Here is a 16,293-nt window from a genome sequence, read left to right on the forward strand (position 1 = left end):
CATGCAATGCCAGAAACCTGAAGACCAGCTGGTCAGCATGTGCAATTGTGCATGCTCACTGGCCAGCTGGTCTTCAGGTTTCTAGCACTCCGGCGCATGCACATGCATGCACCTGAATGTGTGTTCCTGTTTGGGCACTCAGTGCTGAAAAGGTTTGCCATAACTGATCTAGTCTTTTTCCATCAATCTCATGTATGAAAGCATCTATCAAATATTTCTAAGAACATGACTATCGTATATTTTACCTGGATATTAATTGTGGCAGCTTTTTCTGAATGAAGTCCAGCATGCACTGATGTTCTGTTGACTTCTTGAGGAAGATGTGAAAAGCTTCAAAATAATGACTGTGATTCAAGAACAAGCTTCTCATGGCCATGGTGATCACCAACCTGCTTAAAGATAGATGTCAAAGAAACAGAAAGTACACTTATTTGGCTCACATTTTGGAAAGGCAGGAGACAAGGAAGAGGGATGGAAAAAGTAAGAACCACCTCAATCCAACCTCTGAGACCGTTACAAGGCTTAAGGTCTTACTTTAGGCAAGTAAAGCAAGTAAGGAAAGCATTTGATCAAACAGCATATTGTCATTTTTGCCAGATTTTGCCACAAGATCTTGGCTGCCTGCAGAACAAAGTGCTCTTTTGAAAACAGAATCAGAATCTAAGTAATAATAAGGAATTTCTACCCAGAAATGTTTTGGAAGATACAGTAGCTCTGTGTCTCTAAGGGGATATTGTAGGACCAGTTTAAGATTAGCTCAAATTCTGTTTTATCCTGGCAATCCCTTGGGCATTTGAAAAAACATAATAGGTTCAGTTTAGGAGGGGAAAGTTAAACTTACAATAGTGTACATTTTTTAGAAGGGGAAAAAAGTCAATTAAAAAGTTTTAGTGGTGCCTGAGGCATTGTTCTGAAGTGATTGCTGCCCATCCTATCAGAATATTATACTGTAGACTACTGGATACAGAGGTGTCAAATTCAAATAGAAACAGGGACCACTAAATCCTGCTTAAGGATGCTGGTGAGAGAAGAGGGAGGAGCTAAATGCCAGGAAGCTAAGGAGAAAGATCAAAGGGAGCTGGAGAAAGAACAGGAAGAGAAAGCATTAAGAGAAGGAGCAAGGGCCAAGGAGATGAAGGAGCAGAGGGAGCTAAGAATGACTAGATCAACTAAATCTATAAATCAATAAGGCATGGAGGAAGAAATAAAAGTAATCTCCATCAATATAAACAGACTAACAGCAAAAAGAAGAATATTTAATAAATTAGAGAAATTGAAATTGAACATTATATGTTTACAGGAAGTACATATTAGAAAGCAACATAGAAAATTTCTGGAACAGATAAAACTAGGCAATTTATATACGACATTGGCTGACCAAAACAAAAAGGAAATAGCATTATAGAAAGATGATAAAATAAAATTTAATTTTTGAAGATGGGAAGGGGAGAATACTGATGGTGGAGATAATGATGAATTTGAGAAATATATTATTAGTGGCAATATACACTCCAAAAGGACGCTTCATGTTGTATTTTAATGTAGAAAACCACACAGGTATATTTGCTTATATATCCGGGTTTGGAATAATGAAAATGAAATGAAAGTCAGCTGGGTGGTCTTGACCCAGTCCCTCTCTTTCACCCACCCTACCTTGCAGGGTTGTTGTTGTAGGGAAAATAGGAGGAGTGTTAGGTATGTTGGATGCCTTGAGTTATATATCTAAGGAATGGTAGGAGAAAAATCAAATGATAATAATAATCTATTTTTATATTAATACATCAACACAACAGGAGATAACCAATACATTAGAGGAAACGTGTCTTTGCATTTATTATTACAAATGGACCGTTTGTTTTCAGCGCTTATGTATATTTATAGGCCCTTGAATTTTTTACAATGTGTTTGTGTCTGAGTGTTTGCCTATTCACACACACAGTTAGATATATAGATTATCTTCTTCCCACTCTCAGCTTCCTCCCAGCCTACCGTTAAATTATTGTGCAAATTATATTCTTCACATTACAGCCAGGCTTTTCACCTCCCTGAAATATCCCTTCTAATTTATGATGCGTATACGTATACGTATACGATTTCCTATGTATAAGAGAAAAACATTTTGTTGCTTTTTTTAATGGCTTTTCCCAAACCATGTTAAAATGTGTGGGCTACAAAATGAAAATAGTTAAAAAAAAGAAAAGAAAGAAAAGCATTACAGTCAATCCTCAACTTAAACCACTCATTCAGCATTGTTTTTTTAAAGTTATGACACCACTGAAAACAATGATGACTGGTCCTCTCACTTATGACCCTCATAGTGTCAGCCTTTGTGATTTTCTCAGCCAACTTTGACTAGCAAAGTCATTGGGGAAGGTGGCAGGAAAAGTCGCAAGTCCCAATCATGCGATGTCTCACTTAATCAATGGTGATTCGCTTAACAACTGCATCAGAAATAGGTTGTAAAATCGAGTGTGGTCACATGTTGCCTAACATAACAACCACAATGCTTAACGATGAATTCTCTGGCGCCCATTGTAGTTATAAGTCAAGAACTACTTGTGTAACAAAAGTCATTTGAATCACCCCCTCACTTTCATTGCCCCCTGTATTTTTTATGTATTTTGCCCTTATTTATAATTTCTGAATTATGAATGATTGCAAAACTTTTCAACTTTAGAAAGTTAGTAATGATCATGGACCTTAAGCAGCCTGAAACTCAACAGGTATATAAATTCAACCTCTTTTGGAGGGAGGACATTCAATCTTTCTTTTTTTTTTAAAGGAAGGAGAGGAATTCATTCCATCTGTTTTGGAGAGAGATAGTCCTTCATGCGCTGGAAGCTCTGAAGTTCGGAGCAGTTCACCTAACAGTGCAAGGCCACCTGCCTGCCGGTCACTTGGGGAAAAGGTACAGGTAGGTCACAATTAGTGCAAGTTTGAGTAATGCAACATTCAATTTAGTGTGGACTGCTCCTTTCCAATTATCCATGACCTCTTTTGCCTGTTCGATATCTAGTATCTTGCATCTCGTTAGCCCTATCTTTTCTGCTGCAATTTAACTTAGGAAACAAGTTTGTGCAAGACTTTTCCTGAGTCACAAGCCTGAAGTTTGGGAGATTGGTCATTAAATGTATGCTTATTGAATAAGTTTCCAAAATGTAATATCATTTCTATTTTATTGTATTTTTATTTTATTTTTCTAATAAAATTAGGAATGCATTTTAATCTGGTCTGGGACACACCTGGGAATATTGTGGGTTTCATGTCTGAACACTGGAGTGGGTGCCATAAAAATACCGATGATATCTAGACTACTTTATCTTTATTTAACTCTAAGCAAGCAGTCATTACTCTTCATCATTCACTAAGCTTGATGATAGACTACAACCCACCCACCTCCAACAAAATGAAGATCCAATAGGAATGAGATCACTTTCTCATAGCTTGGGAAGGCCCCTTAATTCTCAACCATTATTGGAATCCAAGAATCCGGAGGGCCACCATAGCAAACAATCCATTTCCACCATTATAACTATTCGGCCAACCGTTCATGGGTTCATAGTTACCAATTATTCACACTTCAGCAAAGAGTAGCATCCAGTTGATTTTGAAAAAGGGAAGCAGGGATGTACCTGATGTATGAAACCAATTTAATGGATAATAATATCATATTTTTCGGACTATAAAATGTACCAGAGTATAAGCCGCACCATGATTTTGAAGAGGTAAATTTTTTAAAAAAAGTTTTTGCACTCTGCAGGCCTTCTAAACCCTCTGCACGCCTCGTTTTTTTTGCCCCCCCCCCCCAAAAAGGGCATGCAGAATTTTGGGAAGCTTGAAGAATGCTCCTGGGGTCTGGGGGGAGGCAAAAACAAGCAAAAACAGCCTGTTTTGTACTCGTTTTTGCCTTTCCCAGCCCCCAGGAGCACCATGCAAGCCTCCCAAACCATCTGCACGTCCATTTTTGCACAGGAGGTGGGGTTTCGGTAGGCCAAAAATGCTGTATTCAGTGTATAAGATACACCTAGATTTTCACCCTCTTTTTGGGGGGGAAAGGTGCATCTTATACTCTGAAAAATATGATAGTAGGGAACCTGGCTTAAGAGAACTTTTTAAGTCACTCTTATTATATCATAAAAGTCTGATATAATTGCTTCCTATGGAGCTATTCTTTAAAGTATCTAAGAGCCAGGTTGGTGTAGTGGTTCAGCTGGTGGCCTAGAAACTAGGAGACTGTGAGTTCTAGTCCCCTTTTAGCAATGAAAGCCAGTTGAGTAGCCTTGGACCAATCACTCACTCTTTCTCAACCCTACTCACTTCACAGGGTCGTTGGAGGGGAGGAAGAGGAGGACAATGAAGTATTATAAAGGTTTGCTGCCTTGTTAAAAAGTAATAAAGGCAGTATAAAATTAATTAAAAAAAAACTCTGAAAAGCTTCACTCTGAAATTCCTTAGTTCTCTATTTCTTCCAACCAGCCCAAGAAAAAAAGAAAACCCCATGCCTTGTTAATCCAGTACATTCTATGATACACATTCTTGGCAGAGGTGGCTTCCTACAGGTTTGGACCAGTTCAACTGAGTAGATAGTAACTCGGCCAGACACTCCTCTGAAACGGTTCTATCAGCGGCGCCATAGGCATTGCCACTTTGTTTTTTACTACTCCGCATGTGCGCATAGCATGCATCAAGCACGCCCACACCCACAGCAAACCAGCAGTAACACAAGCCCAAACCCGCCCCTGATTCTCAGTGATCCTTTCACTTTGATCTCAGTCAGTCAGGACTATTGTTTCTTTTTTCTGCTTTTACTGATAAAATATACTTATTCGTACAGTATTTCTTGAGAACTTGAGTGAGATTATCCCTCATCTTCCATCCCCTTGGGCCTTCTGCTACCAGTCCTTTTCAGTCAGCAGGTTCGTTGCTCATCTAACATTTCTGAGGCCCATGTCAGCATTTTCCTCTGAACCTTCAACTTAATAATTGCCTTGCCAGCAGATTCTGTCTGAGAAGTCACAAATACTGAACTCAATATTCACAACAGCTTGGACAATGGCTAAGGCAGGTTCAAAGCAAAAGTGGCAAGATTAATTACATTTCCATTTGCATGCCCGGAATTCCTCATGCAGTTTAAACAATACACACACCAAATGCAACCAAAGAACACAGTATTATTATCTGTCTCAATCTTCTCTGACTAAATGTCCATCATCTATGTGGGGACTACAATATAATCTCCTTGATCCCTAGTCACCGTGGCAATAGTGCAGGGATGGAATTCTACCGGTTCGGGTGAACTGGTAGTTCTGAAGGTCAGCTGGGAGTGAACCAGTTTGCTCCCACGAGCAAGTGGGCCCACCTGCCCTGTGCTTTACCTATCTTTATTTTCTCAGCTGAGTCGCACGGCAGAGTGAATTGCCACGCCTCAGCTGTTTTCCTTCCCAAACAGTAATCCAGAAGGTAAATCTTCTTTAAACTGTGCATGCATGCACAGCACACACAAAGCACACGCTCAGCAAACCGGTTGTTAAACTGGTAGTATCCCACATCTGCAATGGTGTAACTGGCTGGGAATTTGGAAATCTATACCATTAGTACATCTGAAGGTAGGATTACCAGATATCCAAACAGGCAAATGAGGACATGGAAAATTGGAAAAGAGGACAAATGGTGGGACACATTAAAGAGGACACTTTAACTATTTAACCTTCTCAGCATCCCAGACAAAAATTACAGCAAAAAACTGCAAAAAATAAATAAATAAATACTGAAGTCTATACGTACAGTATATGAAACTACTTTTCCTGGCATCAGAAAGACGAGTTTTTCAGTCACAGAAATGTGCTAGAGGCTTAGAATGCAAAGGCCTTCAGAGTATAACTGATTATGGCCTTGTGGGGGCTTTGGTGCTTTCTAAAATTTGATCATTTTCTTGCAGATGTTTCATTACCCAAGTAACATCATCAGTGCTAGAAGGGAATGGACTTTGTTCTCTGTTTATATACAAGTGGCTTGCTCTGTCTATTGATGGAAGTAGTTTGGTGAGTCCTTGATCAGATTGTTGTTTACTGTTTGTTTGTTTGTTTGTTTGTTTGAATTGGTAGTTTCTTGATTTTTGTTTCCTTCCTTGTTTTAGGTCTAGTGGTAGACTGTTAGTCTAGTGTCAATCCTGGTGTTAATCTCTGTTGATTGCTGGTGAGGAGATGTTTTGTTTCCTTTTTAGTTTTTTAATTGTCTTTTTTGAATGGTATGCAAATGTTCTTTATCTGTAGGTGCCTGTTGATGGCTGATTTGTCTGAGTTCCTGCTTCCAGAAATTACCTGGTGTTTTTGTATTTTCGCTTGGTCTAGGATGCTCACAGTTTACCAGTTGAAACTATGCTTAAATCTGTCCATTCCCATGGCAATTATGGAGTTTTCATGTTTTCTGACTGCTAGTTGGTGTTTATTCAAAGCGTTTATTGTCATTGTATATCATGTATACAATGAAATTGTTTGCTAGTTTTTGCACACACACTCCACTGTGACAGCAGCACCTATGGCACCACTGAGAGAACCACACAAACACACACGTCACAATTATATGATACCCTAAGGCAATGTTTCTCAACCTTGGCAACTTTAAGATATATAGACTTCAATTTCCAAAATTGGCAGTTGGGAGTTGAAATCTGCATATCTTAAAGTTGCCAAGATTCAGAAACACTAAGGAGCCCTAAGGAGTTCAAATATATGAGAAGCAAACTTCATAGCCTACACAATACATGGTGAATAAATAACCCTTCTAAACAATGATACTGCCCATGTTTACACATTCTTTTACTAAGTAGTCTCTGGGAAGACTCAAATGAATGACATTTGAAATGGTTTTGATTATTTTAATATATGATTCAGAGTTTGAATATTTCTTGATTTGAGGCAAAAGAAATGAACAAAGCTTCTTTTTTTTACATCTTTGCACATTTAATCTAGTCTGCCGCAGCTTACATTTAAAAATCGGGCTGCATGTATTATTAGTAGCAACAATAATTTTACTTGCAGACTTCTTGTCTTTGCTTCCTAACTTTAGCCACATGGAGCACATGTCTGATGTGTTATATAAATGCAAGGTAATATAGCACTAACACTTAGACTTATATACTGTTTCACAGTACTTTACAACCCTCTCTAAGTGGTTTACAAATGTCAGAATATTGCCCCCAACCATCTGCATCCTCCTTTGATTGATCTCTGAAGGATGAAAGGCTGAGTCAATCTTGAGCCCCGTCAGGATCTAACTGCTGGCAGTCAGCAGAATTAGCCTGCAATACTACATTCTCACCACTGCACCACCATGCTTCTTCTGTGCCATTAGGGCTCTTATAAATATAAATGTAAACATGCAGAACAATCTTTAGCAATGATCTCTAACGGCAAGGATGGCAATGAATATTATATTTTGTTAATCCAAATGTATACCAAATATTTTACAGCCAGATCATATTCAAATTAGCTCAGAACTAAGTCACTGGGTAAGTGTAATCCAGTAGTCATGGACTGAAATATGCAACATTGATTTTTTGGTCCAAAGGAACACTAGGACGGAGTCTTAATTTAGAAGAATTTTGCAGCTGTTACTGTGTTTCATTTCCAAGCACAGGATTATAGCTCAAAGTACAGAACATAAAATACCGAGTTAGATCTGATTCCCTATTTATAGAAATGTAGGCAAGAAAACAGAGAAAGAAAAAAGAGAGTTTTGGGAAAAATGCATTGTTGGTTTCAGTTTAGTTTTTTATCTTTTAAAACCAACATTTGCAAACATTTGTACTTACCTGTAGAAGTCTCGTCCTTACAGAGCTGCTAGTTTCAATTTGTTGAAACGTCACAATAGTTTGCAGGAAATGAATTCTGTGTCAGACAAAGTACATTTTTACAGGCTAAATCTATCTCCACCCACAGAAGCCCAGTCTTGGCAAGTACTGGATTTCTGCTTTGAACAACAACAACAAAAAAAAAAAACCCTGGCTGGTCTTGAATGGAGCGGAACACTGAAAACTCTTGCTCCACTTTCATTTTTGAATTGGGTTAATCCTGACATTGCTTGTTTTTATGACTGTATGGAGAGAATACAGCTTCAGGCATTTAATTTCAAAAGTAAAATGTGCTTACTTTCACAGCAGAATATGGGTTTATTTTTCCCCCCCACCTTGTAACATTCTGCTGTCCAGGCAAAAAGTAAAATGGAAAAAAAAAGCAGCATATCAGAATGCTTAAATAGTTTCAAAAAGTGTAAACATTAACTTTCTGTTCTGTTACTTCCATCTACAGCCCTTCCCTCTCCCCAATACCTTGTTTCAGGTAAGAGTTTACTGATTCAGTGTTTTTTCGTAGAGAACAATTAAAAGTACAATGAAAAATAAAACCTATCTATATAAATATTCAGGTAGTGGTTAAGGCATCAGTCAACAAACCGGGAGACTATGAGTTCTAGTTCTGTTTAAGCTATGAAAGCCAACTAGGTGACCTTGGGCAAGTCATTGTCCAACCCACCTCACAGGGTTGTCATTGTGGAAAAAATAGGAAGAGGAAGGAATATTAGATATGTCCACAACCTTGAGCTATTTGTAAAAATAATGAAGGTGAGATTAAAAAAAAGATCTAAATAAATAAATAAATAAATGTGTTACCTGTCAAGAAAATAACTGAAGGCAAACTACTAGATCCTTAATCCAAAATAGCCCATCTGACAGATCAAAGCAGCAGGGAAAGGGCAGGAGATGCAGCAGTCAGTAAAGAGTGGGAACCAAATTGAGCAGATTCCAGCCTCTGATCATGTCATTTACACTTGGTGAGTGAAATGTGCTGGATCACCATCTAAAGCAGCAGGGCTGTCAAACTCCCAGCCCGCAGGCCGGATGTGTCATGCCCTGGCCACACCCACACCCAGTTTAGCAAAGGGGGGAAGTCCCAATACGTAAGGTGACCAGATTTTCAGATTGGTAAAGAGGGACACCTTTGCCCCGGGGGGGGGGGGGGGCTTGATTAAAAATTTTATACAGAACAACAAAAATTTTAATATAACGCAAAAATAGTATTGTAATTTTTTTTATTTCAACATAACTACAATTTACAAATATAAATTGTAACTGTTGCCAAACATCAAAATTTTGATCACGTGACCATGAGGATGCTGCAACGGTCGCTAAGTGTCAAAATGGTCACTAAGTGTGAAAAATGGTAATCAGTCACTTTTTACAATGCCATTGTAACTTTGGTCACTAAGCCCATTATACCACCTTTCTTGCCACAGTTCTTAAGTGAATAACTGCAGCTGATAAGTTAGTAACGTAAGTGATCTGTGATAAGAGCCTGGAGGAAACACTTTGTGGCTTTGAGGTGGATAGAAGCTACTTGAGATCGACCAATCAATCAGTCTCAAGACGTGGAGACTCTGGAAAGAGTGCAGAGAAAAGCAAGAAAGATGATTAGGGGATCAGAGGATAAAATATATGAAGAACAGTTGCAGGAATTGTGGATTTCTAGTCTATAGAAAAGAAGGAGTGACATGATGGCAGTCTTCCAATATTTTAGGGGCTGCCCCAAAGAAGAAGGGGTCAACCTATTCTCCAAAGCCCCTGAAGGACAAGAAGCAATTGATGGAAACTAACCAGGGAGAGAAGCAACCTAGAACTAAGGAGAAATTTCCTGACAGTGAGGACAATTAACCAGTGGAATGGCTTCCCTCCAGAAGTTGTGGGTGATCCATCACAGGAGGTTTTGAAAAAGATAATGTACAACAGTTTGCCTGAAATGGTATCAGGTCTCCTGCTTGAGCAGGGGGTTGGACTAGATGACCTCCAGCTCCGGTATTCTGCATTCTTCTCTAAGAAAGACAACAGGGGCTGGAAAGTCCATTTAGTGGCTTGCAATGGCCATTGCAACCTTCATTCCACAATGTCGGTGTTGCAACTGTTGACCAGGGCTCTGGTCAAATCATAATTGAGCTGGAGGGGACCTTGGAGGTCTTCTAGTCCTCCCCCCCTCAAGCAGGAGATCCTATCCATTTTAGACAAGCGGCTGTCCAGTGCCTCTTCTTAAAATTTGCTGACCGACGCTGCGGCTGAGCTGAAGCTGGCAAAGCTGAGCACCCCTGCCTGCCCAGCTGAGGTGTTCCTAGCGGAGGAGGGGGAGGGGGAGGCACCGCCGCTATAACTCATTAATACATCATAAATTCTCAAGCACGGGGGCTATAACCACAACAAACCCCACAAATCAAGCCCTCCAAGATACAAACCCACATGAGTTATTACTTTGTACATTCGTTCTCAGGACGCTACCCTAATGCCCCAGACTATCAGCTGTTAAATTATGGGGCCGGCAGATCCATGGATGGATCCTATAGAGATCCAGGCAACATGCACGCTGGCTCTTACGGGGGATACAAATACAATGGAATGGATCTGAGCATCAGCGGATCAGCGACCACCACCTCCTTCTCCTCCTCCAGCCAATTTGGAGCGGTTGGGGAGAACTCTCACATCTTTTCTGCCCAGGCAGTGCTCGAAAGCAGGTTAAGAGAGGCGTTCAGCTGCTCCTTGTCCTGTCCCGAATCCCTCCCTTGCACAAGCAACACCAGTAGTGGCGGTGTCAACTAAAGTCGTGGAGGCAAGACAGCCGGGTCTTCCCATGCCAACCAGTAGCTTCTGTCGGCGCAGTTAGCGTCACCGCGTTTGCTGAAATAGACGAAACCAGCGCGTCCTTGCGAACCGAAGAGAGCGGTTCTCAAGCCAACAACGGCACCCGAGTTCAGACGGAGCCGAACACCACCTCCATGCCAGCCGCATAAAGCTTGCCCCCTTCTTGTCTCCCACCCAACATGTTTCGCTGAACGGTGGCCGAGTTCTAAACTGCCGGCATGACTTTGAAGGGCTGGATTGCCTTCCGCGCGGGCCGACGTCGAAGGCAAGCGGCAAGCCAGCCCTTCAAAGTCATGCCGGCACTTTAGCATGCCCCTCGGCCGCCATTCAGTGAAAGATGTTTCGCTGAATGGCGGCCGAGTTCTAAACTGCCGGCCATGACTTTGAAGGGCTGGATTGCCTTCTGCAGACGTGGAAGGCAAGCGGCAAGCCAGCCCTTCAAAGTCATGCCGGCACTTTAGCGTGCTGGCAGGCAGGGCTGGAGCGAGCGAGCGAGTGTGCTCCGTCCCGGTGGGTGCATGAGCGGAGCACTTTTCCAGTGCTCCTGTGCCTGGAGAGCTCTGTCTGCATATGAGCCCAGGATCCGCTGCTTGTGCTCCCTTGCTCCGCCCCACCACCCGCCTTCCCTATCTAGGGGCTCCTCCAGCAGAAGTAGCAGAGTCACGTTGAGCGCCGCTCTGCCTTCCTCCGCACTCTTCCTGCCCGGACGCCCAAAGCCTCCCAGCCCGCCCGGCCCGGGGTGAGTCAGCTGCAGTGCAGCGGGCGGCGATCCCACCACCATCCGCCCGCTCACTCGCCCCGCCCGTCACTTACTCTGAGTTCAGAGAAGAAGCGGCAGCCCCAGGTGGCTCTTTTCGCGGAGGCTTTCCCACGGCTTGTCCGGAAGTGGAGATGGAAAGACGAGCTCGCTCCCCCGCCCATGCGAGTGGCAACGGATGGGCGGGGGAGTGAGTCGAAGAAGGCGCCAAAATTAAGTGGGATCTTTTGGGAATGGCCCGGGATGCGGGAAAAATTATGAGAAGGCGTGCCTGTCCCGCCAAATTCGGGACGTCTGGTCACCCTACCAATATGTCATGTGATGCTGCTGTGATATCGCGAGTTTGACACTCTGATCTAGAGCTTCCAATTTTAATGACAGATGGCAACTACACATGTATGTTGGCATTATGTTCCTGGCAACTCCTCCGGTGTTTTAAAAGAAGCTGCCAACAGAATGAAGTGTTTTCCCTTCCTTCTCTTTAAATCTGATCTGTGAGACTCTGCTTCAAAAGGTTACTGTAGAAACAGTAACATAACTGCAAACCACTCTCATTTTTTTGCAGAGAATAAAAGTGCCAGAAAGGGCTAGCAAAGGAATTCTAAGCAAGCAAAGGAAATCTTTTTCCAGAGTCATTATGTAGGGGAAAAAACAGGGAATCGGGAATACATTGAGCTCATATATTCCCTTTATTGCCTATTACAACCAGTTTATATAAGTGATATGGTGGATTCGCAAAAGATAGCATCAGTCATTCAAAATGTTACTCTCAATCTTAAACATGTTGAAATATACACTGCTGATGTAAACTGCTACCTCAAAACCATCAGTTCACAGCAGTGGTGGGTTCCTTGTCCCGTTGCAACCGGTACAGTACAACAGGGCCCGGCGTCCACTACATGAATGCGTGCAGCACCTGCACACACAGCGCAGTGTGCACAAGTGTTGTTACCTCCTACGACGCTCCATGACGCCTCCGCGACATCTCTGTGACACCTCCACGCTGCCTCTGTGACGCTCCAGCTGCTCAGTAGAGTTTCACGCAGGCACTGTACACTCCGTGTGCATGCATGGGAGTGCCGAAGAGCTCAAATACAGGTAAGAAGGGCGGGGGGGGGGCAGGTGGGCCCTCTGGAGCACCGTACTGGAACGGTACCCAGCGCTCTTGGCAGGCACTGGTACACCCATACCGGGGTGTACCGGCTGCAACCTACCACTGGTTCACAGAGACAGTTTGCTTTGGTCTTTGGAATCATTTGAGTTGGCTGATATACTCAAAAAGGCAACTGGAGGTGTTTGCATAGTCTCTCTATGGAAATCCCATTCATATCAACTATGTTTTATGTCTCTTAACATTGCAGTAATTACTTGAGCTGGAGTTATTTCAAGCTGCAATGGCTTTATGTGGACAGACTTTAAAAAAGAGATTGTGTATTGAAATTTACAACTCCAGTCAATGTTTTCAATCATTTTTCTAAAGAGTTCCCAGTCAGTTTTCCTAACAAGAAGTGGCATTCTAAGACTTTCTTGGGCATTTTATTAAATCCTAGTATGTTTGCTACATATTATGTTTATTGCTCTTATTCTGAAGAACATTCTGGCATCAGAGGAGAGGTAAGGAGTTAAAACATGGCCCTGCGCCCTTTCTTCAGACAGGGTCACACAACTGTGAGCTTGGCTAACACCCTGAAGGCCTGACTCCCAGCTTTTAACAAAGTTTTAACTAATTCTACCCTGGTTTTTAACTTATCCTTGATTTTCAACTTTTATATATTGTTTTTATAGTCTGATTTTCTACACACAGAGTCCCTTAGGGAGATAGGTGGTTTTTAAAAAACTGATAAATAATAAATAAGCTCACAGCTAGCACTGTATAGCTAGCATAATAGAGTTAAATGTTTATTTACTAAACATCATGAACTTTTTTGTTCATGCAGGATAAAATGCAGGGCAAAGCAGGGAGAGGGAGATGAGAAGAACAAGGTTCTTCTCTAAGTTCTCTAACTTAGTATCACTCTTTTATATTATCTGTATCTCTCTATCTGTATCACAAGACACAGAACTTTCCAGAAACAATAGTGTGGTTATATAATTAGCATGGACAGTTTCACAGGAGGGACCTTTGGTTATTCCAACTTTAACCCTTTTGTGCAAATAGCAGGAGACAGAGGTAGAAAATAGAACACAAGTGGATTCCATTCCATTCCGTTCCATTCCATCATGTTTCCCCAAAAATAAGACCTAGCCTGGTTTTTAGCATGCTCTTAATATTATTCCTACCCCAAAAATAATCCCTAGTTAAGGTCAACATCAGCTGGGCAGGGTGTGGATGGGTGTTGCCAGCACAGGGAGCAGTGAGGGCATGGGAGCCAACGGTATCCGGCCACAGCCCGCACTAGGCAAATGAGTTGATTATCTGTCCAAGCAGCAGGCAGAGGCAGAGGTGGGTAGGAGGCATATGATCCGGATGCGCTATGTGGGTCATAGAAAAACCAAGAGTTGGTGGGCTGTAGTGGGCAGCTGACCATGGGAGGCTTATCTTTATGCAACTGCACTGGAAGCAGATGGAGGCAGAGGTGCGGGGGGAAAGCAGGAGATCTCGATGCTCCATGTGAGACACAGGCAAGCCGAAAGACGTTTGGACCCACCCACCCACACACCTCTGCCTCCATCTGCTGCTTGGAGATGTAATCAACTCACCTGCTCTGCATGGGCTGCACAGCCCCAAAGTGTGCTGAACAAGTGGCCAGAAGGTAGCAGCTGCTGCCAGACACCGTTGGCTTCTGTGTGCTTATCACCCTTGTGTACGCATCAGGGGGTGGGGCATCCAGCTGGGATAATCACCCTGATACCTTGTTTCGCAGAAAATAAGCCCTAATGCTTATGTTGGAGCCAAAAAAATATAAGACCAGGTCTATTCCTCTACTCTACTGCATTTCTAGCCTAGCTTCTCTTTATTCTGATCCAGGCTTCCTTAGAAAGCAAGAAGTACAATCTTGGTCGTGACAAAACCTCTTTTATTTACATGACTGTGAATTCCTTTCATTCACAGCCAGCAAGGCTTTAGCAAACAGTCTTTCAGAGGAGTGTTTATCCACACCCACCTTATCTCATTTAGAGCGCTGCAGATAACTAGTTTCCAAATATAGGGCAAAGCAAAACTTGGCATAGAGTCTCTTATAATCACAAATAGAACTTTCCAGACCGAATGATCGAATTGTTTCCTGCAAAAACCCTCTCCCTGTTCATTCCTCTTTTGTTTCCTGGGAGGGGTCAATCACCTGCAAGGTGTGGCTTTACTCTTAAGTCAACCCTGCTTTCTTAGTTGTTCTTATCTTCTGGCAGTTCTGTGCATGCACACACTGGGAACAGGCTCCAGCTGTTGTTCTGCCTCACTGCTATCTAACTCCCTCTCTGCCTCCGATGCAGAATCTTCGTCTGAGCTTTCCTCAACCCCCAGAACTGGCCTATGTTCCTCCCCAACCTCCTCACTGTCCGACTCTGCGGCCAGCTCTGCTAGCCGCCAGTGGGCCACAACACTCTTCTCTTCTCCTCCCCTCATTTCCTTTCCTTTCATCCCATGCCATGCCATGCCATGCCATGCCATGCCATCCCATTCTATTCTCTTCATTTGGTGGATGGGACGATGTCTTCAACTGCAAAAAGAAGAGCTGCCTACTGGCATGTGAAACCAAGAGGCAGAACTAGTACAGCTTTTTTCTTCTAACCTTTATTTTTCTCATTTCAATCCACCTCTGTACATTGTAGTATTCTCCATGTATCATTACTTTGTTCAAGCACCATATCCTCCCCTAAGAAACTGCCTGAAGGTATCTCATCATTTTCAAGCACTCCTCTGGGCACGCTTTGAACTGCAGCTAAAGAAATAAACAGCCATTTATATTTTGCATTAAATAAACCATAGAAGAACAACTTCAAAGTTATCATTGCTCACACTTGTTGGCTTCCTTGGATATGTATTTATCCTTATTGTTTCCAAACAGCATTTTTCACGATGTTTTCTTTAAGTTGCAGTGATTTTCACCAAGATTGCATTTATACTTAGCTCTTTATTCTTCAGATTGCCAGTGAAACTAAAGGAACTTTCACTGAACTGAAATTTTGTAAATAATACTACAATACCATAATTACAAAATAATGAAATCATCAGCAGATAATGATTTTGTTCACTGTCACTGGACACTGCCCAGAGTCACTTGGAGAATTATCTTCATTTGTTTTTTTAAATAAACCTTTATTATATTTGTAAATAACTCATAGCAGCGTCATATTCAACACACCTTCCTCCGCCTATTTTCCCCACAACAACCCTGTGAGGTGAGGTGAGGTGGGCTGAAAAAGAATGATTGGTCCAAGGTCATACAACTGGCTTTTATGGCTAAATCAGGATTAGAATTCGGTGCCTCCCATTTCCTAGTCTGGTGCCTTAACCACACCACCAAACTGGCTTTCAAATTATGATTTTACAACCTAGATAATTTGTTGCTGAACTTTGTTGCTGTATGATTTTTGGAACTCTTTGAGGAGGACAAATCCAGGAGTTAATTAATTAATTAATTAAACATATTCACAATTGAGAGAAATAACACAAATCCTACTGAAAAATGGCTGTGTACATGGCTATTTCCAACTTTGTTCTCTAGATTGTAACGAACTTGTGTATTTTCTTGACCAAACCAACTGTAAGATAGGATTTAATCAAGTACTCAGGAAAACAGGTGATTCTTAAGGTTTTGAGAATCTAAATCTAGATCTCCTCCAAGCCAGTGCTACACATTTAACTCCTTAGTTAAATAGCTATTGTTCTTTGCTGTTCAAAGCACGAGTGGATGTAACT

At 42.0% G+C, this 16,293-nt stretch overlaps 1 protein-coding gene and 1 pseudogene across 2 annotated transcripts in view; one reads left to right on the forward strand and one right to left on the reverse strand.

Moving 5' to 3' along the window:
• HNMT (histamine N-methyltransferase) overlaps positions 1–7,934 on the reverse strand; it is a 28,417-nt gene extending 20,483 nt beyond the window's left edge. The window contains exons 1-2 of one of the 2 annotated variants that reach the window (XM_032228824.1): positions 7,814–7,934; positions 246–389 (exon numbers count right to left, since the gene is read on the reverse strand). In XM_032228824.1, the coding sequence (XP_032084715.1) occupies positions 246–376 (131 nt within the window). In that variant the 5' untranslated portion in view covers positions 377–389; positions 7,814–7,934. Of the gene's footprint in view, positions 1–245; positions 393–7,813 lie in introns of both variants that reach the window. The other variant, XM_032228833.1, reaches the window with a different exon arrangement.
• Positions 7,935–10,279: 2,345 nt separating this feature from the next.
• On the forward strand, positions 10,280–10,827 carry LOC116523072 (annotated as a pseudogene).
• The last annotated feature ends 5,466 nt before the right edge of the window (positions 10,828–16,293 follow it).

This window comes from Thamnophis elegans, chromosome 1 (assembly GCF_009769535.1).
Source record: "Thamnophis elegans isolate rThaEle1 chromosome 1, rThaEle1.pri, whole genome shotgun sequence".
NCBI classification, from domain to species: domain Eukaryota; kingdom Metazoa; phylum Chordata; class Lepidosauria; order Squamata; family Colubridae; genus Thamnophis; species Thamnophis elegans.